The sequence below is a fragment of the Pelobates fuscus genome, chromosome 5 (assembly GCF_036172605.1).
Source record: "Pelobates fuscus isolate aPelFus1 chromosome 5, aPelFus1.pri, whole genome shotgun sequence".
Classification (NCBI taxonomy): Eukaryota; Metazoa; Chordata; class Amphibia; order Anura; family Pelobatidae; genus Pelobates; species Pelobates fuscus.
This window is the reverse complement of record NC_086321.1, coordinates 116,330,101-116,353,757: the sequence shown is the minus strand read 5'-3', so window position 1 is coordinate 116,353,757 and position 23,657 is coordinate 116,330,101. Positions and strand designations below refer to the sequence as shown.

Here is a 23,657-nt window from a genome sequence, read left to right as displayed (position 1 = left end):
AACTCTGAATTTTACCATATATTGTATTCACTTGAACTATTTTTCATTATAATATGAAACGTCATGTTGTGTAGATCTCAGGGTGTAGAAGTTAATATGTATTTAAAAGAACAAAGTATTTCTCTGGTCCCACCACTGTGAAGTCTCTTTGAAACTGGGACTGAGAATATGGGTCCAGGATAAATTACAACAGGTGAAGGCAATTTCTGGCTCTATTGCTGTTAATTGGTTACAATTCAAAAACCTAGTGAAGGGTCATGGGAAATGTAGTCAATTAACAGCTGAAGAGTTGTCCATAGTCTGCTCCCGGTTCATATAATGAAACCAAAGGTTGAATGTTCAAGTGTTGGTTCTACCGGAACCATTGAGCAGATTTAGAAAATGGTTACTGTGAATTCAGGCTGTATTGTTAGATAACTGGTGGCTATATTGCAATGTTAATAAAAGAGTAAAGCTGTGAAGTTAATCAGGTGTGATTTATTTATTTGTTGTACAACGATTTCATGATAAATAGTTTTCTCCACTCTTACCTTAAATTGAGCAGTTATGAATAATTGAATAGGATAGAGTTTCAAACAGGTATGGTACCAGGAGTCTGGTTATCCTGCCATGCTTTTAAACCAAACAGACTTTATTGCACCAACACATTAAATCAATTTATATTGAAACAGATATACAATTCTTATCTAATGGAAATAAAACTTGGGCACCTGAGGTCTGGCTTTTCTCTGTCCATATTCCTAATTGGGAAGTCCCACTTCCACAATAGGAGTATCTATTTTGTGCAGATGTTTAGAAGGAATCAATTTGCGTGCTCAAAAATTAGATAAATATTGGCTTGCTGCAAGTAAACATCAACTTTTGAGTTTCTTTTTCAATGTAAAAACTCTGAATTACATATCAGTCAATATATATTAATATGTAATGCTTTAGGGCAGGGGTGGGCAATCTTCGGCCCTCCAGATGTTTTGGACTACATCTCCCATAATGCACTTAGGGCCATAATGCTAGCAAAGCATCAAGGGAGCTGTAGTCCATAACATCTGGAGTGCCGAAGATTGCCCACCCCTGCTTTAGGGGGGAAATTTGTCAAAAGTAACGCATCCATTGCAATGGCTATGCAAGAACTGCACCTGAGCATGCCATGATTGGCTGCACATTTCGCAGATGTCCCTCGACGCTGGCTATGGCTCCACTGACGTGGGAGGGGTGGAGGCAGTGGCGTACATACCAGGGTCGCAGGGGTCGCGGCTGCGACCGGGCCCGGCCCACCAGGGGGCCCGGCCGCCCCTGCGACCCGGTATGTAGCCACTGGGCCAGCCTCTTCTCCTGGGGGGCCCTAGAGCCGGCCACCTCCGGGCCCTCCTGAGGCTGGCCCTGCTGCCACCCGGCTGGCTGGTCCTGCGGGTGCGCGAGGGAGCACTCTCCCCTGAGTGCTTCCTCTTCAGCTCCCTCGCGCACCGCGTAGGGATGCCGGCGCCGGAAGATGACGTCATCTTCCGGCGCCGGTATCAGTACGCGGCGCGCGAGGGAGCTGAAGAGGAAGCACTCAGGGGAGAGTGCTCCCTCGCGCGCCCGCCAGCCTGACTGCCCGCCGGGTGACCGGACCCCCAGGAGCCCAGCAGCACCACTGGACCCCAGGGAATCCCCTCAGCACTCCAAAAAGTAAGGAGGCTGGGGGGATTAAATACAAAAAAAGTTAGTGTGTGAGTGTTAGTGTGTGTGTGTGTGTAAGTGTTAGTGTGAGTGTGAGTGTTAGTGTTAGTGTGTGTGTGTGTGAGTGTTAGTGTTTGTGTCTGCTAGTGAGTGTCAGTGAGTGTGTTACTGTGTGTGTCTGTTACTGTGTGTGTTTGTGTGTGTGTTAGAGTGTGTGTGTCTGCTAGTGTCAGTGAGTGAGTGTGTGTCTGCTAGTGAGTGTCAGTGATTGTGTTACTGTGTGTGTCTGTTACTGAGTGTGTTTGTGTGTTAGTGAGTCTGTTTGATGTCTGTTAGTGAGTGTGTGTTTGTCAGTGAGAGTGTATGTTTTGTAAGTGAGTGTGTATGTATGTCTGTCGCTGAGTGTGTCTCTGTCAGTAAATGTGTGTGTCTGTTAGCTAGTGTGTATGCGTCTGTTCGTGAGAGTGTGTGTGTGTCTTCAGCACTTACCTTTCTCCAGCGCCGGACTCCCTTGGCGCAGGGGAACCCTCCGCCTCTCAGCTCCGAATGCGCATGCGCGGCAAGAGCCGCGCACGCATTCAAACCGCCCATAGGAAAGCATTACTCAATGCTTTTCTATGGACATTCAGTGTCTTAGAATCGCGGAAGCGCCTCTAGCGGCTGTCAGTGAGACAGCCACTAGAGGCTGGATTAACCCTCAGTGAAACATAGCAGTTTCTCTGAAACTGCTATGTTTTCAGCTGCAGGGTTAAAACCAGAGGGACCTGACACCCAGACCACTTCATTGAGCTGATGTGATCTGGGTGTCTGTAGTGGTCCTTTAAGTGTGTGCATCTGTATGCACTGGCGTACATACCACGGTCGCAGGGTTCGCAGCCCTGCAACCCCTGCGACCAGGTGCCCGCCGCAATGTGTTGCGGCCCCGGTCCGCCAGAGTAAGCGCGGGGGGTTGGGGGGGGCCCACGGATCAATTTTCGCACCGGGGCCCCATGGGTCATGTGTACGCCACTGGGTGGAGGAGGGGTAATGCGAATGTGCAGCAAGTAACGCGATTGCATTAGGACTACCCCATAGGAAACCATTGAATCAATGCATTCCTATGTGCTTTTACCGGACGCTGGATGTCCTCATGCAGAGCTATTTTGGTCTAAAATTTTAAAGTCTCTTTGAATTCCCAACTATTAACATTTTTGTAAATCATCAGTGCTAAACTATGTTACTGTGGTGTTTCTTTTATAGACAGTAACCATATTTCTATTAGTAGCCATTAATCCCATTGGCTCTAATATGTGCACTTACTAGCATTTGTTCTAAAAAATTTTAACCAGTCTAAGTCCATAATGCCAACGTTAGGCTAACATATCTGATCTGGATAAATCTCCCAGCTCTGCCATAGTCACAGCTTGGATATTTTATCTTGAATTCACAGTTCAAATTTCAGTTTACTAAAATTCATGGTTAATGAAACTCCTACTTGAATTTTAAGTTTTATTCTTTAACCCCTTAAGGACCAAACTTCTGGAATAAAAGGGAATCATGACGTGTCACACACGTCATGTGTCCTTAAGGGGTTAAATATTCAACAACAAAACCAAAGCATGTGCGCTCCAAATGATCATAAACTAAACAAAGCAAATGATATAAAAATAAACTTTAGATAAAATACAGGATTAGTAAGGTGACTGTAACGTCTAATGTAAACTGCCACAGCAGTGACTCAATCAAGTTTCCTGCTCCAGAGCACCGGTGGCTGCTAAAGGGATTGAGTGCGGTTCCTTCAACTATCTTTGCAATAAATAATAGCGACAAATTAGATTAAATAATCATCCCAAAGAAGCTGCTACAGTTTCCAGACTAATGAAGCAGCTTGTAGCAGCTCAATGTACTGCGGCCTTTGGTGACGATACCGGCCGCAGCGTTTGATTGCGGAGTATCGGAACCCATTTAGTTTATGATCATTTAGAACTCACATACTTTGTTTAGTTTTTGTTGATTTGTATGTTACCTTGCCTCTCTTTTTAGGTATCATGCTGCCCACAACGGATTATATTAATTATATATATTATTATTATTATTATTATTATTATTATGTTATTATTTATATAGCGCCAACAAATTCCGCAGCGCTTTACAATAGGTGGACGAACAGACATGTAGTTGTAACCAGACAAGTTGGACACACAGGAACAGAGGGGTAGAGCCCTGCTCAATGAGCTTGAATGCTAGAGGGAGTGGGGTAATGTGACACAAAAAGGTAAGGATAATACCATAATAATAATAATAATAATATATATATTTATAAAAATATTCAAATTTAAAATGACAATTTTCCCAGACATTATTTTTAGTTTGTATCTGGAATTCGGCTTCCTGACCATCCACACCCCAGTGAATAACCCAGGCAGTCTCCCCAATCACGAGCCATGTTATCAGCCTGGCTGAGAGTGATGGGAATGGGTGCTGGCCTGCCCACAGCGCGCTAAGCATTCACATTCTGGCGCTGCAGCAACTTCTCCTCCTAGAAAAAGCGTCGCTAGGCAACTAAATATGCCTCGTCCAATCACCGGGCGCAGACCATTCAAGCCGAACTCGGTTGCCATGACAACCCCGACCGGGACTTCCGGCGTGTGGCGGTTGCCTGGAAACCAGTGTATGGCTGGCGAGCTGTGTCGGATTCCAACAGATTGTAACCGCTTGTTGCCATCGCACGGTGCGGCCTGGGACTGGGTGAGTAACGGGGAGCCCGGGGCACTGCATGCACTGGGTGCTGGTCATGGGGAGACACTCCGGGGATCCCAGCTGTGAGAGGAACAGAAAGAGACATGTGAAGCTGCTTGCAGGACATGTTCAGCACAGTGCATTCATTATGGTGTCTGCAGTGTAACTTGTAACCCCCATCTATTGAGTGCACTGTACTCACTCTGTAACACCTTGGATATTTGCCTGACCCTTTGCTTAGCTAAGAGTGATGGGAATTGCAGTCCACAGTGTCTTGCATGAAAAGTTACCCCTAGCCCAGGCGGAGAGCCCCATAATCCTAAACTTACACAGTAGAGTGAACAGCAACACTCATCACTCTCAGAGGATCAAAGCGGTACTGTCACCCGCCCTGAAAAATGTGTATTTAAAAAAAAAAAAAAAAAAAAGTCATTTTGACTCTGTTCAAATTTCACTCAAACTCCAACCCATTCAAGAGAAATACTGAGACAAAATAGGGAAGTATTTTTCCTACGCCTGATATTTGTAGAAACTGGGCAGAGCTACCGCTGTTTAAAACAGTCCGCCCCCCAGCCATCACTAGTGACGACTGCAGAGAATTGGCTCTGTCCACTGGCGTGCATACCACGGTCGCAGGGGTCTCAGCTGTGACCGGGCCTGTCACTCCAGGGGGTCCGCCACCATTTTTTGTGGCCCCGGCCCAAGCGGCAAACCGCCGGGGCCGCCCTCCAAGGGGTCCATCGGGTGGCCCATGCTGTCAGAGTCACCCTATGGACATGGATTGTCATCACCCTGTGATGATGTCAGACATAGCTGGGAGGAAGTGACTGCACGTCACTCCTCCCAGCTATCAGAGAGCCGCGCGGGAGGAAGGAGGAGGGAGTCAGAGTGGGAACTCTGACTCCCATCAGGCTGAGCCCACATTGGACCCCAGGGAAGTCACCCTCCTGCAAAAGGTAGGAAACAGGAGGGTGACTTAAACATTTTGTGTGTCTGTCTGTATGGATGTGTCTGTATGTGTCTGTATCATACAGACACATACAGACACAAACATACTGTATGTGTGTGTGTCTGTATGTAAGTGTCTGTGTTTATGTGTCTATGTACTGTATGTGTGTGTCTGTCTGTATGTGTGTGTATGTATGTGTCGGGGAAGGGGGCACAGATCAGTTTCACACCGGAGCCCCATGTATTGTGTGTACACCACTGGCTCTGTCTATGGAGGATCTTGCAGGATCTTCCTTAGACCTCAATGCTGTACTCTCGTGCATGGGTGAGAGTTCAGCTGTGGCGTCAGCTCCTGACGCTGAAAAGGACCCGCTGGAGGAAGATGGCGGTGCATGTGAGGGATGGGTCCAGATAAGTAAATCTCACATTTACCTACCCCCCCCCGGGCAACGAACCCCCAGAGGTGATGCGAATTCTACAAAGTCCTCAGACGGTGACAGTGTCGCTTTGAGATCCCATGTGGCCATGGGCAGGTTACCGGTTTGGCTACTCTCCTTTATTATTCAAATAGCAATTTTTTTTTTTTTTATTCTTTATTTTAGTTGTGCATACGATTAGAACAGTCGCTTGTGAGGTACCCCAAAGGCAGTCCTCTAGCGCGTGGTAAACAGCTTAAACATAGGGGTAGACGGTGGATCTAGCACATTTTTTAAGTAAATAAGGTTATGAACAGTATAGATTTTCGTTGCTTAAGCATTTCATTACATAACACGAAACAACATCGCTTGTAACTTTCTGGATAGTAGGTTTTTACGCTATGTCATAAGCTAGTCAAACATAAAATAATTATACTAAACATACATGAGTAGGGTAAAGTAACAAATAGCGATTTTTAATGGGATCAAGTAGCTTAATGGTTCTTAGGCCCCTGTCTAACCCATGGGCTCTAGGCAGCCAACCTAGTGTCCCCTTATGGTTAATCCTACTGTGCTCTCAATCAGGCTTTGTCTGTTTGAGACTGATTGGAGTTACAGTCCACAACATCTTGTTGACACGTGCATCCTTTGAAACAAATGACCCAAAATGTGGACAATAGTTAGCTGTTATAAGGGCCCCAACCAAGCCAATATAACAGTTTTCCCGAAACTCTCAGCTGAGATCAGGAATCCTGTTGATCTTAGCCAATCCAATGCTTCCCGTTTGGGAATCATTGGGAGGCTAGTGTGCATGCGCAGAAAATTGCCATGCTTAGTTAATTAACATCTTATTGAGTCAGTGGATATCTATGGGGAGCATTACACATATTCATGGAGAGTGTGGAGACACTGAACATCAGTACTGTAGTCTTTGTAGGTCCGAATCCAAGATGTCCCTCTAGCACCCTTATAGACAGCAGTTTCAAAAAAGGCAGCATTTACACTGCTAAGCCTGCAGACACAGTCTTTAGACCGCAGAGCCACTACATTAAGTTATAGTGGTTCTGGTGCCTATAGTGTCCCTTGTAACATGCAAACAATAAAATGTGAATGTGATTTGGGAATACAGTGAAAGCATGTTTTTGTGAAATGTTCTGATTGGACACTGAATTTGATGAAATTCAACCTGTGAAACTTAATGAGAACAATTGATTGTGAGGCCTGCAGTCTGTGTACTGAGTATTGAATGAATTTGCTTTATCTTGATCGATTCCCAGTGGAGGTTTTCAGCCACAGAATAGCCGACTGCTCACAAAAACGGAAATCTATTTTTAGTTAAATGTGAAACTGTGTACAGCAAGCAGAAAATAGCATGAGAGAATATTTATGTTTGCTTTCCAATTAATAAAAATAAAATACACCATGTGTGTCCATTGTAGCTCAGTATCTGATAGTAACCGATCACCTAAATGATTATTCATGAATGACTCTATGACACATAAGGGTGGCTGCTGTACATATCTGTCATAGAAAGCAATGATTAGTGACTGTACAAGGTCAGGATAGGAGAACATTTAGTGCCAGAATTGTGGTTGGGCATACAGCTTTAATGGACAAAATTAAAGGATATATAAACAGAGCTACTATTACAATTATATATGTAACGCAAACATATTCTGCAGTGCTGTACAATAGGTTAAACAAATCAAAGGACCACTTCATCTCAATATAGTGATCTGGGGGCATTGACCCTTTAGTTTTGAGTGAAGCTAACAGATGCCGTTTTTTTCACAAACAATTACACGTGTGAGTATAAAAGAGTGGTTTAACCCCTTAAGGACCAAACTTCTGGAATAAAAGGGAATCATGACATGTCACACATGTCATGTGTCTTTAAGGGGTTAAGGAAGATCCTACAAGATAGCTGATGTTAGCAAATGGACACGCAGATATAGATAGTAAGCTTCTAATGCTCGTTGCTCAATACATCAACATTTGCTCATGACTGGGGAACGGGAATTCGAGGCAACCAGAAACCAGAAATTCAGATTTTTGCCATTTTCCTTTAAGTTGTTTCAGAAATAGTACTAGTCTTGAAATATTGGAAGACGAAATGTCTCAGAGATAATTAGATGGTTAGAAGTATTATACAATCATCTGAATGTAAAATAAATATAGAATTATTTTTTATTTATTTGCTTGACAGATAATCATGAAATATCTGTCCATGTTGTCCCAGGAGAGTAAAATATGGCATTCTTACAGTGAAGTAGAACATTATTCTACACTAGCAATCTGAACAAAAAATCTTACAATTTTTATTCCTCCTGGGTATCCCTTTTTTGTAAGAATATATATAGTTTAGAACAAACATCCCACCATCATTTCTCTTGCTTATCTTTTTGGTTCGTTGGTGCATGTGTAGGTCACATAACATTTTAGGGAGGGGAAAAAACCTTCCATGTGTTATTGCAGAATAACAATCTTCTATATTAGAATTTGTCAATATGTTATTTTATATTTTTTCCAAAATGCATCATGTTTATAGGGTATTGTCATGTTTAAAGGGTATTGTCAGAGGAAGAACAAGCCGACTTTTATCTTTTAAGCCTTCTTCCTAAAGGCTCAGCATTGTTCAGCCAAAATTAGTTATTTAAAGATTTAAAAATTGAAATTTTTTAAGAATTGTAAAAAACATCGCAGAGCGAAGTACTCATACAAATTGAAATTTATTTTGCTACAGTGAAAGATAAAATGCAGTGTGTATACAAGTATATTGCTTGAAATAAATGTACAGCTTACTCAGTAAATAATATACACAATTTCCCTTTTTTTTTTTTTTTTTTTTTAAATTCTTTATTTTTGTTTGTGCAGGTGCTTACAATAATTCAATAAGCGCCACACCAGCGTATTTCAGTTTTCATACAAGTTAAACAGTGGCATGATAAGTTGCACAATTTTTACATTTAACATGCTTAACTAAACAGTTGGAACAGGTGAGTGATATAAAATGAAGTAGATTAAAGTTATTGGATGCTTAACATTGCAGGGTCGCCTATGCTATGGTAGAGATTGCAGGAACACATTTAAGACAGAGCAGTATCTGGCTACAGTGTAACGAAAAGTAATCATGCTATGAATATTGAGGTAATAGAAAGGACATTACATGCAGTGACGAATTCAAGACACAATATATATATATATATATATATATATAGGCATAGCTAGGTAGGTAACGATTAGCAGTACCTCATTACTTGTATTAATAACAGGTTAGAACAGTGGGATATACGGCAAAAAGTGGTTATGGAGGGGTCGCTGCCAGGCCAATTTAAAGTAGCCGCAAGGGTTATATGGGACCCTGTAGCCACGACATCATGCTGTTAAGTCTCAGTGTGTGTGTGGCAGGACAGCCCAGAAATATAGGCGAGCAGTCAGCCTATGCCTAGGGCCTGGAAGCAAAGGAAAGGCAAGCGTAGGGCTTGGGGGCTTACAGTTGCCACTAGAGAGTCTTGTAGGGAGTTCATGTAGCTCAGCAAGTTCAGGTGGAGGTCGGCATATCCCCGCCAGGGCGCAGTGCTCTTCCGGCCCCAGGTCTGTGTGAGAGCTTGCATCTGGGTTCTGGTTCTCTTGATCACCTTATCCTTCCGCCGCCTGGGGTATGCAGGGGATCTGTGGGATGCGGGCAGCCGCCGGCGAGTGATCCTCCGCGCCTGTGGGTGAAGCTGTGAGGCTGAGCCTCGTGTGGCTCTCGGCCTATGAAGGTGAGTGGCCATGTTGTGAGGTATGTTAGCTGTGGGGATCCCTCGTGGGAGTTTGGAATTCCTCCCCAGCTCACCCTCCTCTTGCGGGTTTGCGGGTGTCCCATTCCCCCTCCGATTACTTCCATCTTGACCTCTTACTTGCTGCTGGGTTGGGGATGGTGCTGTGCGGGCCTCTATTGCTGCCCAGAAACGGTTAAAGATTTCGTCCAGTCGCTTTAATGATTGCTCCTCATAGCTCTGCTGTACACACCAGGGCTGCTTGTGCTCATGAGGTAAGGGCACTGTCGCCATCTTTAGAGATCCTGCAGTCATGTGGGGTGATGAAGTGCCTGAGGGTGTCTCGTGGCTCACCAAGATTTTCCCGGTGCGGCCTCCTGGTTCAGGCATTGTGGTGCACGTTTCTGCGCCCTGTGCGGACCGGGATATCCCCCACCGGTCCAAAGGGGGGGGGGGGGGTAGGAGGATTGAGGTGTCTGTGAGCCTGGTCTCTAGCGAGGAGAGCGACCGCCTCTCCACGCTTCGATCCCTGGTAGGCCTCAGCAGGTTTCTAGGGTTCCCGGCTAGTGTCAGGCTTGCTTCGGGTGTCGAAGGGTTCCCCCGGGTATCCCCTCCTCTCTTATTCTCATCCAGAGAGTGGACGTGCCGGATTTCTGGGGTTTTCCCCCCAAAAACAGCAGTTTTGGTCAGGAGCTTGGGTCCTGCACGTCTGCTCAGCCTGGAAGCTAGGCTCCGCCCCACAATTTGCTTTTTAAAACTATTTTTCATTACAAATGGTACTTTAAGGTTCGGATATATTAAAGGGCTACTCCAACAGTTCTTTGTTTTTTTTAATAGTTAAAGTTGTTTGCACATATTTACTTTAGGTTTCCCTGCCACATCCCTGTTTTCATATGTGAAAATTGTTAAAATAGAATAAAATAGTGTCGGGCCAAGTTATCCTATATTTTGGCCAATTAAATGCTCTTCATAGCGAAACATTGTTTGGGCTTTGGTACATGCCCCAAGAGGTAGGAGCAGAAAACTAACAAATGTGTGGACGGGGAGGATAAGGGGAGGAATTCTCACGGAGGAAGAATATAAGGCCTGGCATTGTTGGAGGGGAGGAAGGCAATATTTCAATTGAAAAATGGATTCTGATTGAGTAAGGGAGGCACATATATTGTCTTTCCTCAAAAAGAAGACCGGGTCTTGTATTCATTTTCCCCTGGAAAAAACTAACTAGTGCTTACTTTCGGGGGATGTCTTATTTCGGGGGGAAACGGTAGCAAGCATGTGCTAGAAAGCAGGTTGCATTCCCCCTGAACATCGATCAGTTCACTAAAGTATGGAATCCCGCAAATCTATGTTCGGGGAAAATTCCTCCCACATAGATTAGCCACTAGCGACTAGGGCTTATATTACGAGCATCCTCTGAAATAAGCTAGGGCAGTCACATTAGGAAAATTCTTCAAGACAGATATTAATTCCCCAAAAATTCATACTTTAGCTTACATTCCTAGGCTCTCAGTAAACATATCCTTTTCAAAACCAAGATTTAAAATAGCTGGAGCATGGGGTAAGCCACGTATTCCTTCTCAACTGGTTGGTAGACAAAATATTTTACGTTATCAAAAAAAGTCCATCTCTGTTAAACCACATTAACGTACCGTGTAATTCCTCTCCCAGAAACACATCATACCTTGGTCACATCCTCTACCTGCTATAACTACCTTTCTACTCAACAGACACTGTATATAATATAATTCTGTATAAATTCTATAGTTAGCCATAAATTGTACACCCGGAATTCATTCTTCTGGATACGTTACAGAAACTGTAGGCTGAAAACCTGATCACTGAGCAGGGCCCTTGTGTCCTATTGTAACCCAGTCAAGAGATATACTGAAACAAAGTAGGGACTACTTTGTCTCTCTATATTTCCTATGCCTGACACTTCTAGGTAAGTTCTGGTAAGTAGGACTCACCTTTAACTGCCCACACCCCAACCACCACCTGGTCACTAGACCCCCAGCAGCGATGTCACTATTCAGTGTCTTTGCAAATTCTGCAAGGTGCCAGTGCTGCTTTAATGTACTCTTTTTTTGTGTGTGTGTGTGTGTGTGCTTTTAATGTTTATCCTGGAATAATAGTTCTCAAAACAACAGCACATGGAGAGACAAAATAATATAAGAACAGCCAGGTGCAAACCATATAAGCGCTCCCTCAAGTGCTTTAAATATTCAAATGTATATAGAATATAGAATGCACACCATAACTATCTCAAAATTTTTTTAAATTTTATTATGTACAAAAAAGTACCAGAATGAAAACATATATAAACAAAGTAACAGAAGTAAAGGGAGATAAAATGAAATAATAGTAATAAATTACCACAAAAATCCTTACAAGCCTCAGACAGAAACACGAGTCACCAAACCCCCCCAACGTTTCAGCACCAACTGGCTGCCTTTATCAAGGGTACCTGGAATAATAGTGTCACATTTATTATATATTGAAAAGACTTACTCAAAGAGTTAAAAACAAACTGTTAAACAGAAAAAAAATATAACATTAGCACACATGTGATTATTATTATTTATATATAGTGCCAACAAATTCCGTAGCGCTTTACAATGGGTGGACTAACAAACATGTAGTTGTAACCAGACAAGTTGGACGTACAGGAAGAGAGTGGTTGAGGGCCCTGCTCAATGAGCTGACATGCTAATGGGAGTGCGGTAAAGGGACACAAAAGGTAAGGATAGTATTAGGGAAGTAGATTGGTAGAATAGTATTTACTGAAGACTTGTGTGTTGTGTTTATTTTTTTTTTTTTTTTTTAAATGACAGTTGCAGGAGAGGAATCAGTTGGGAGCCATTAACAGTTTAATTGATACGCTTTTGTGAAACTGAGTTTTTAATGATTTTTTTTAAGGAGTTGAGACTGGGTGAGCATCTAATGGAAAAGAGACGGGAGTTCCACAGGAATGGGGCTGCCCTAGAGAAGTCTTGAATTCAAGCATCAGAGGTGGGACTATGAACAGAGAATAGACGCAGGTCTTCGGCAGAGCGTAGGGACCTAGACGGGACATACTTGTGTATTAGGGAGGATAGATAGGTGGAACACATTATCAACCATCTAAATAACCACCCTCCTCTTTGGAAATTTGGCACAAACCATGTAAAGTTCTAATCCAGTTTAACCCCATTAAGGACCAAACTTCTGGAATAAAAGGGAATCATGACATGTCACACATGTCATGTGTCCTTAAGGGGTTAAACACATGCAACATAAGGATTAGGATTTCATGTTCATGTTGGGAATTTTAACAGTATGGGAAGAGATCTCTGAAGAAGACAAATTATGAAACAGTAATATGTTATAATGAACATTGCTTAAAAACTGCTGAACCATTAATTCAATATATGCAGTTATTTATGCTTTCTTGTACCTCTTCTGCACCAGAAAGGTCTCTGATTTAGTAGAACATAGGGATGGATTGTTGATGGCGTGCCAGCCATCCATACTATCCTTGTTATCAATTTAACAATGGCCATTATCACTGAGCATTTACAGTACCATTACGCCTGGGGACCTGCTGTTTATGTCGTGTGAAATATTACCCTCCTTGTTGTTAAGCACAGCTGGGTCTTAAAATGTTTTTGTGCGTTTTATTGACACAAGCAACTCTTAGGTTACTGGTGGTGAATGTTCTGAGTTTCACAATTATGAAAATGTAAAACATATAATAAAATAGTAAACATATGATGTTTAGTGTCACATTGCAATTTGCTCAGCACATCATGGCTTCTAGCTTTTCAACACTCCGTGTAATGATCAATTATTGTTTTGCAATTAGACGCTTCTCTTACTGATGCATTAAGTAATTGTTAAATGTATTTTGGAACTTTCCTCTCATCTCATAGAAGAGCCAGTGTCTCTTGACTGTCCAGAAGGTATAAAATGCCAGAATGTAGACCTTTGGATGCTGTGGACCTTTTCCAGCTCAGAGTTTGGACAGCTGCAGTATCTTTGCCTGGCTCAGACGTTGCATAAATGCGGTGTAGCAATTAATATCCGGCTTGTTAACTATCCGCAACTTGCCAAATAATACAAAAGAAGATTAATTGGCTCAGGAACTTCAACTCTTTGATGGGAAACTAATTAGTGCTCTCAAATTGAACTGTCATTTTCTATAAAAGTGTGAATGAAATAATGTTGTTTGGTTGTGGGTATGAGCGGTTCAAAGAAGTTATCTGATGACTTATACTTAATTAAATCTTATTTTTTAGGCCTTTTAAAAGAAGATGGCTTCTACAGAGTTAGGCACGAATACTGAGTTTGAGGTTTCTGCAGAAGAGTACACTGGGATAGGTAAGGACTTGGTGCTTTTTACTTCAAGGATATTTTAAATAAGTCTATTACATCACCCCCAACCAAGTGTTATATTTTATTAGAGATTGATTATTTATTACTCTTGGGTTATACCTTTTTGGGTTATAACATTTGCAGTATATGCTCCCACTCACACATAATGAGGCCATAGGTGGGGGACTGCCCCCCGGAGCTTGGCCTTTGCAAGAGGGGAGGATGTATATACCTATACACAAGGTTCTTGAGGGCGGGAGGCTACGTACTCTGCCCTCAATGCTGGGCGACAGACCACGGACACATCTCCTCTGCTTCCGATATCTTCAACTGAAGCATTACTACGAAACACTACCACATAAAGACAGACTGCACAGAGCTCTCACATGGTTTGAGAACCTCTGCGACCATTGCTGTGGAACATGCTATTTCTGTGCTGTATCAATACCTCCTGACCGGTCAAACGGCAGCGGCCACAACGTTCAAAAGGCAATGGGAAGAACAATTAGGAATATCCCTCTCGACACAACAATGGGAAGCGGCGTTGCTCTGGCAACATAAGAGTTCCATGAGTTCCTATTACCAAGAGATGAACTATAAACTCATCTCCCTCTGGTATACGATGTAGTAAGGTAGGCGTCCTATATTTCCTTCCATACCCTGTGTATGTTGGAGGTGTCAGGAGACACGCGGAACGGTACTGCACATCTGGTGGGAATGCACAGCCATAACCCCATATTGGGAAATGATTAGGGAAACAATCACACTCATTCTGGGGGACCTCCCGGATTGGAACGCGGAATTTGCTTTACTACACATCACGTCGTTCTCTATATCTTCATATAAGAAGTCGATACTGCGGCACCTGCTTAACGCCGCCAAGGCCAACATCCCAGCTCATTGGAAACAATCTGACATACCTACCAAAACTGAATGGATTCGTAGGGTGGAGGAGATCCAGGGAGCGGAGGCAGCGCACGCCACCTTAACTGGCAGGGAAACCAGGCATGCAGAGATGTGGATGCCGTGGTTCTTGTATATCTCTCGATACCGCAGTGCTGGGGGCGCACCGGGCCCCGTGGCGGGGGCGCAGGCCGGCCCGAGCTAGGCAGGAAGGATCACATCCTGTGCACCTTGCTCTTCCTCTATCCCTTGCCTTTCCATTCCCTTATTCTACCTGTCGGCGGCTGGGGTTCCGGACTCGGGCCGGAGGGGTCTCTTAGGAGCTCATTGTGAGACGGCAGTTAACACATTACACTGGAAGAGTGATAAGGGGAACTGGTACTTATGTACGATAGTATAATGTGACAGTGGACACTCTTGGTAGGATATGAGATACCTGAGTATCAGGTAAGGTGGATACCGGCCTGGTAGCGATACAGCGCCTAACGAGACGGACACCCCTGACCTGACAGACACACGACTCAGTCCATCCCTACACGGTAGCAGTGCCCTCCATACACTACACCTGTACACTTCTCTCATGGTACACAAGAGGGGGAACTTCCAAACGCCCTCCCTCAGACACAGAGCCACAAGGCTGCCTTACAAGCCCAACCCAGAGCTGGGGTCGAGGGGAACGTCGATGTGTCATATGCGATGCCATAGTTGGATATTGGTCCCAACTCCCACGTTAGTTTAGTGCTTGGGGTACTCCTCTCGTAACATGATGCTACTTTCATTGCACTTAGAGCTATGTTCTGGTGTCATTACTGCTACCCCGCTACTTAACAGATACATCACTCACGAGATGGACAGTATACTTGAGCACCCCATACAACAAATTCATATATCGAGATTTGTGTGCAACAGCAGATGTAACTCCAGACATAATCCTTTTCAATGCGAACTACATAACAATCACGAATATAGCTAGTGGTGTAGTCTGATATATGAGGTTACTCTTGCTCATCTCTGATATCCTGCTGACGTTAAGCTGAGGCACAGTTGGGTCCAGTTGCTCTATTGCATAGTGTTATCTATACTGCAATCGATTTATTGGCAACAGCTCAGTTATATCGTCTGTCCGCTCTTGTTATGATGTTTTACTTGCAAACCTGGACCTGCGTGTTTTTCCATGTTGTTCATGATGATTTTACATATTTCTCAATAAACAGATTTTCAAAAAAAACAAAAAAACATTTGCAGTATAATCTGTGATAAAGCGTGGGGATTTATGGAACTATGGATTAATAATTATGAATTTAAAACGACTGACAGTAGTAAGCCTTAACCTTTATTAATAATTTAATTCTTATGAATTGTGTTTCATTGTACATCAGGCCTACATATGCAGCTCTTGTCCTCCCAGAGGTCAGAAGAGAGACACAGGGACCACTGTGATTACCTCCTGGATGCCATTGATGAACAGTTAGACCAGCTGCAGGTAGAGATTTCATACCAACATTCTAAAAATCCGAATTATGTAGCTATCATAAATGATTACTAAATATGAAAGACACAATAGCATACATGTCCTGTTCCATTTATGTAAGCATTTATTCATATGCAAAATCATCTGTACTAAAAGAGGAAAGTCACTCCTATAAAAATATTACAGCCCACGCAGCTACCTATTCCTTTATAAGTCACATCAGTATTCATGTGTTACTAGGGAGCTATTGGAAGACTAGTCTCTGTTTAATATTGGTATTGAAATTAACCCTTCTGGCCTGTTTAGTCCAATAAATCGGCCCCCTGTATACAGGATGATCCTGTTATTTTGAATCATTCTCATCTAGTTCTGTAAATAAAAATGTCACCTCTATAGAATTATGCTGAATTCAATAATGTCTGTATCAGTTAATAAATCTCTCTATTATGAGACCCTATTTTAATCAATACAGCTTTTCACATGTAATTTAAAGGGTTTGGCTGCGTAGGGATTTTTTCAGAGGAAACAAATATTGTCTACAGCATATAAATGCTGCTTCTAGCTATATATAGTTAGCTGGAACTACCATAGGAAGTATATTTCAGTAGTCTAAACCGTACTGAATTTAATCATAATATTATGCCGCACTCTCTTCTAGAAACCTGTGCCATACATGCATATTTCACTTACGGTTTAAAAGGGCAGATAATGTAACGTTTTCACAAATCCAAAACTTTTACTTTTGTACCACAAGTGCTAAAGATTCTTTTTCATAGTCTTTAACCCCTTAAGGACACATGACGTGTGTGACACGTCATGATTCCATTTTATTCCAGGAGTTTGGTCCTTAAGGGGTTAAAGTTTGTAAAGGGCTATGCAGCAAGTGCATTGAATGTTGGTGTTGTAGATCTCCTGAAATAAATATTCTATACTGTCAGAATTCACTGAGTTAGAATAAATGTTCAGTAACATTCAGAATAGGTAGGATTATCCCAAGATACAAACTTTAGTAGTACTGGTGAAAAAAAATTGACCTCTGTTTAAATAGAGACAACATGAGATTGCATGTCCAAGTCGTCTGGTTACAAATACATGTCTGTTTGTCCACCAATTGTACAGCGCTACGGAACTTGTTGGCGCTTTATAAACCATAATAATTCACACGAAAAATGTGTTATATGTATATATGCTTGTACCAGGGCATTGAAATATTGATGTTTAATTCAAATGAAAAGCTTCTAAACACATTGAAAATATTATATTTTCTTTTAAATAAAAACCAGAGACGATTTACAGATAATTAAAAGCAACTTTTGTTTAAATATGGTACCATACCAGGCTCAAGGTTCATTACAGCAGTTTATGTTTTATCTGAAAAGTATTTAAATAAATCATATTTTACAGAGACAAGAATTGTCTGGTGTCTTTTCTGCTATTTCTTGTAGTGAAGTACACTGAAAATTGCAGCTTACATGTGGGTACCCAACTGGATACGTAACCGCAAAACATGTTGGCACACACAGCTTCTTCAACATCTGTTGCAATAAACACATTGTAAATATGCAGTGCTACTTTTTACCCTGCTTGTGATCATGCTGTATGCACACAAATCACTGCAGCTTTCAAAGGTTATCATCAAGACTTTCAGAAGATGCTAAACCACAGCAGCCAGGATAAGTATTTAGTGCTTTGTGGGGATGTAATCAGTGGAGTATTTAGGATTTGTGCTGCCCTAGGCAGGACGGTGCTCGGGCACCCCATCTCCCCCCCCCCCCCCAATTAAAAATTTTCCCACCCTTTCCTGTCAAAGCCGCACTTTGATTTAAAGACGCTCACTCACTGACAGACACACACTCTCATACACAATGACATACACACACACTCACTGATTTTACACACTGATAGAAAGACACACTGACAGACGCATGCACTGTCAGACGCATACACTCACAGACACACACATTCACATAGACACACACACTTACAGACACATACACATTTACAGACACACACACACATTTCCACCAACACTCACTAATTATTATTTTTTGAATTTTATTTTAAATCCACCCTGGAAGAGCTGGAGTGGATTACTTACCTGCGGTACAGTGGGGAAGCTGGTCAGGCAGGCAGGGGGCGGACAGGCAAAGTAGGCGGCGAGGGAGCTCTGATTTTCCTGCTCAGCTCCCTCGCGCGCCGCTTAGTGATGCCGGGAGCCGAAGTGATGTCATATTCCGGCTCCCGGCTTCATTAAGCTGTGCGGGAGGGAGCTGAGCAGGAAGAGCTCAGGTGAGCATGCTCCCTCGCTGCCCGCCGCCCGCCTCTGGGGGGCTTAAATGTGGCCAGCTGACCAGCTCTTGAGTCCTGCAGGACACGAGGCAAACAAGGGATCTGCCTGGGCGCTTGGGGCGGCTTTTTTTGCCGCCCCCTGCAAAGTGCCGCCCAAGGCAGATGCCTTGTTTGCCTTGCGGAAGATACGTCCTTGGATGTAATTAGACCCAGAAGAATGGAGAGCAAAAGAAAAAACTGTTTTGGTAGTTGGTGAATACAACATAACATTTTTATCACTGTGCTTTGTTCTTTTTTGGTTTTAAATGAAATTATCTATTATTTCAGCCAAGGCCAACATTGAAGAATTCACAAAAGAATGCAGATGAAAACTCAAAATTTGGCACATCAGAGGTGTTTAATGCAGGTAAACTATATTTATTTTACTTATTTAACATGTTATCTAAATGTTTTAAAGTCATAATTCAAATGACTTTTTAAAAAGTTTTGCCAGATACTGCAAATACCTCTCCTGCATTGTAAATGGACAGTACTATTCCTTTATAAGTTACATCAGTATTCATGCCTTACTTGGGAGATATTGAAAGACTAGTAGGAAATGTTAAAGTCTCTGTTTAATATACGTATTCTAATTAACCCTTCTGGCCTGTTTATTTTAATAAATCAGCACCCTGTAAACAGGATGATTCTGTTATTTTGAATTCTTTTCTTCTAGTTCTGTAAATAAAAATGTCACCGCTATAGAATAATGCTGCACTCAATAATGTCTGTATCAGTTAATAAATCTCTCTATTATGAGATCCTATTTGAATCAATACAGCTTTTCACATGTAATTTAAAGGGTTTGGCTGCGTAGGGATTTTTCAGAGGGAACATATTTTGCCTACAGCATATAAATGCTGCTTCTAGCTATATGTAGTTCAGCTGGATCTACTAGAGTAAGTATATTTCAGAAATGCAATTCCAAGCATACACAAACTACTACACTAAAGTGTACAATTATAGTCACACTGAGATTGTACAAATTGCCCCTGCTTTATGGGGTTAAATAGAATAGAATATTATCCAAACAATTCCTATGACCAACAACAATATTCTGAAACACTAGAAATTGGCTTTTTGATTTGCCATAATCAGTTAAGATCAAAGATCCCTATGTATTTTTCAACAGACTGTGATCATGGGCCTCATATTATTAAATGTCCTTTAAAGATAATCACTTCTATTAGATTACTTATTTTAACTAATTAGCATCACATACATATTATATTACTTTAGTTCAAACATTTTACTAAGAAAACAAGTATCACGTTCATGTTAAACATGGCCATGCAGCTTAAAATGTACTTTATTACGTTACAGCTACACTGTAGAATATTATAATGACTTGGTGCTGGGTTCCCATAAAGTCTATGGGTTTCAATGCTAGTTACTCAGTGATTTTGCAGGCTTGTATTGATGGGTAGCTTTGCAAGATCAGGGACCATGGGTGTGCAATACCCTAGAGTCCAGGAGAAGAGGCCAATGGACTTTTCATATATTTCTGAAGTATTAGTGAAACTGTAGCTGTTTATTAAAATACATTAGTAAATAATATTCCCCACATTCGTTGATTTACATGTATAACTGACCCACTTGGTTTATGCATGTGATATAATCTTACTATTGCTAACCAAGCAGTAAATACAGTTAAATATATTTATGTAGCACAAACATATCGTGCCCAGTGTACAGTTGGAAACAAGACCTTTCATTCCAACAACACATGTATGACTTGTATTAACAGTAGTTGAAGAAGTATCTGCCTCCAGGAGCTCACAATCTAAAGACCTGAGATAATGCAATCGAGCATCGGTCAGTAAATACTATTCTCCATTTTATAGGCTTTCTTCTGCCTTTATGACTACTGCCATCTAGTGGTATGTAATATCTGTCCCAGTATATCAGATAACGACACTAGAGATAACATTTGTTACTTTATAAAAAATCTGGACAATTGCCAAGTAGCTATCAATAGAGAAATTGAAACTATTCCTTCTTTCTATTAGAAATATTTTACCATTTCACGTTTTATTTCTGTTGAAAATTATTTAAATTATAATTATATATATATATATTATATATAATCTATATCTATATCGTCTATCCCCAAAAATAAGACCAGGTCTTATATATATTTTTCCCCTGCAAAATGCACTGGAGCTTATTTTAGAAAGAAAAAAAAAAAAAAAACGTAGCAAGCATGTGCTGGAAAGCAGGTCTACGTTCGGGAGAATTCCCTCGAACATAGACCAGTTCACTAAGGCATGGAATCCGCAAATCTATGTTCAGGGAAATTTCCCCGAACATAGATAAGCTTACTAGAGTATGCAATCCCTCTAATCTATGTTCGTGAAAAATTCCCCAAACCTAGATTAGCGAACAAGCGACTAGGGCTTATATTACGAGCATCCCCTGAAAATAAGCTAGGGCATATTTTAGGGTGATGTTATGTATGTGTGTGTGTGTGTGTGTGTATATATGTATATAATATATAATATTTTATTTTTCATTTTTTTTCGGTTAATATACTGGTGAAATATCAATGGTTTGGTTGAATCACAATATATTGTACTACGTTTGGAAAAATGATCATCACATGAATATGAATGTATGATGAAAAGCATCTGGTTTCACTCTTTACTTTGTCATATATATAAATATTTATTGATTGATATGGTATTTTTGTATTCTGAGCATGTTTTCACTCTCTTTATTCTGTCAGAGATATTTATTGATTACTATTTTATTCTTATACTCTAAGCATACTGTAAGCTGCTGCTGTGGTACAACAATGTATATAGCGTAATAGAATCAATATTTGCTAAAAAGTAGGTTGGCAAGGAAACATAATGACCCGCAACATGCCATCCTAAAGGTATATTGTTATTAGCATTATTATTAAAGGACCACCATAAACTCGTTTTCCTGGCACTATAGAGTCTTTAGGTCCCCCACTCCCGCTGGGCTTAAGAGGGCTGAAGGGGTTAAACTCTTACTTTTGTCCAGTGTCGGGCACCCTCGGCGCTGGGAAACTCTCCTCCCTCTTCCCACATCAGCTCTGAATGCGCATGCGCATCCCCCACCCCATGACTCCTCTCCTGCAACTGTCAAAAATGACCTACCAAGCACTCAATAAACCCTTCTCTAACAAACTACAGGGAGTGCAGAATTATTAGGCAAATTAGTATTTTGACCACATCATCCTCTTTATGCATGTTGTCTTACTCCAAGCTGTATAGGCTAGAAAGCCTACTAGCATATTAGGTGATGTGCATCTCTGTAATGAGAATGGGTGTGGTCTAATGACATCAACACCCTATATCAGGTGTGCATAATTATTAGGCAACTTCCTTTCCTTTGGCAAAATGGGTCAAAAGAAGGACTTGACAGGCTCAGAAAAGTCAAAAATAGTGAGATATCTTGCAGAGTGATGCAGCACTCTTAAAATTGCAAAGCTTCTGAAGCGTGATCATCGAACAATCAAGCGTTTCATTCAAAATAGTCAACAGGGTCGCAAGAAGCGTGTGGAGAAACCAAGGCGCAAAATAACTGCCCATGAACTGAGAAAAGTCAAGCGTGCAGCTGCCAAGATGCCACTTGCCACCAGTTTGGCCATATTTCAGAGCTGCAACATCACTGGAGTGCCCAAAAGCACAAGGTGTGCAATACTCTGAGACATTGCCAAGGTAAGAAAGGCTGAAAGACGACCACCACTGAACAAGACACACAAGCTGAAACGTCAAGATTGGGCCAAGAAATATCTCAAGACTGATTTTTCTAAGGTTTTATGGACTGATGAAATGAGAGTGAGTCTTGATGGGCCAGATGGATGGGCCCGTGGCTGGATTGGTAAAGGGCAGAGAGCTCCAGTCCGACTCAGACGCCAGCAAGGTGGAGGTGAAGTACTGGTTTGGGCTGGTATCATCAAAGATGAGCTTGTGGGGCCTTTAAGGGTTGAGGATGGAGTCAAGCTCAACTCCCAGTCCTACTGCCAGTTTCTGGAAGACACCTTTTTCAAGCAGTGGTACAGGAAGAAGTCTGCATCCTTCAAGAAAAACATGATTTTCATGCAGGACAATGCTCCATCACACGCGTCCAAATACTCCACAGCGTGGCTGGCAAGAAAGGGTATAAAAGAAGAAAATCTAATGACATGGCCTCCTTGTTCACCTGATCTGAACCACATTGAGAACCTGTGGTCCATCATCAAATGTGAGATTTACAAGGAGGGAAAACAGTACACCTCTCTGAACAGTGTCTGGGAGGCTGTGGTTGCTGCTGCACGCAATGTTGATGGTGAACAGATCAAAACACTGACAGAATCCATGGATGGCAGGCTTTTGAGTGTCCTTGCAAGAAAGGTGGCTATATTGGTCACTGATTTGTTTTTGAATGTCAGAAATGTATATTTGTGAATGTTGAGATGTTATATTGGTTTCACTGGTAAAAATAAATAATTGAAATGGGTATATATTTGTTTTTTGTTAAGTTGCCTAATAATTATGCACAGTAATAGTCACCTGCACACACAGATATCCCCCTAAAATAGCTATAACTAAAAACAAACTAAAAACTACTTCCAAAAATATTCAGCTTTGATATTAATGAGTTTTTTGGGTTCATTGAGAACATGGTTGTTGTTCAATAATAAAATGAATCCTCAAAAATACAACTTGCCTAATAATTCTGCACTCCCTGTATTTAATTCCCCTACTTTAACCCTTTGTGTCACTATACCCCACTCCCTCTAGCATGTAAGCTCATTGAGCAGGGCCCTCAACCCCATCTGTTCCTGTACGTCCAGTGGTTTGATCTCAATTATGTGTCTGTTAGTCCACCCATTGTACAGCGCTACGGAATTTGTTGGTGCTATATAAATAATAAAATAATAATAATGCGGAGCAAGAGCCGCGCGCAAATTCAATCCGTCCATAGGAAAGCATTTCTCAATGATTTCCTATTGACGTCAGCGTCTTCTCACTGTGATTTTCACAGTGAGAAGCATGGAAGCGCCTCTAGCGGCTGTCAGTGAGACAGCCACTAGAGGCTGGATTAACCCTAGTGTAAACATAGCAGTTTGTCTAAAACTGCTATGTTTACAGC

The 23,657-nt window shown here is 41.8% G+C and overlaps 1 protein-coding gene across 1 annotated transcript in view; it reads left to right on the top strand.

Moving 5' to 3' along the window:
* Positions 1-4,295: 4,295 nt before the first annotated feature.
* Positions 4,296-23,657, top strand: part of LOC134610868 (trichohyalin-like) — a 64,052-nt gene continuing 44,690 nt past the window's right edge. Inside the window, exons 1-4 of the mRNA XM_063454167.1 lie at positions 4,296-4,383; positions 13,774-13,855; positions 16,132-16,235; positions 18,840-18,918. Coding sequence (XP_063310237.1) covers positions 13,789-13,855; positions 16,132-16,235; positions 18,840-18,918 — 250 coding nt within the window. The 5' untranslated portion in view covers positions 4,296-4,383; positions 13,774-13,788. The remainder of the gene's footprint in view (positions 4,384-13,773; positions 13,856-16,131; positions 16,236-18,839; positions 18,919-23,657) is intronic.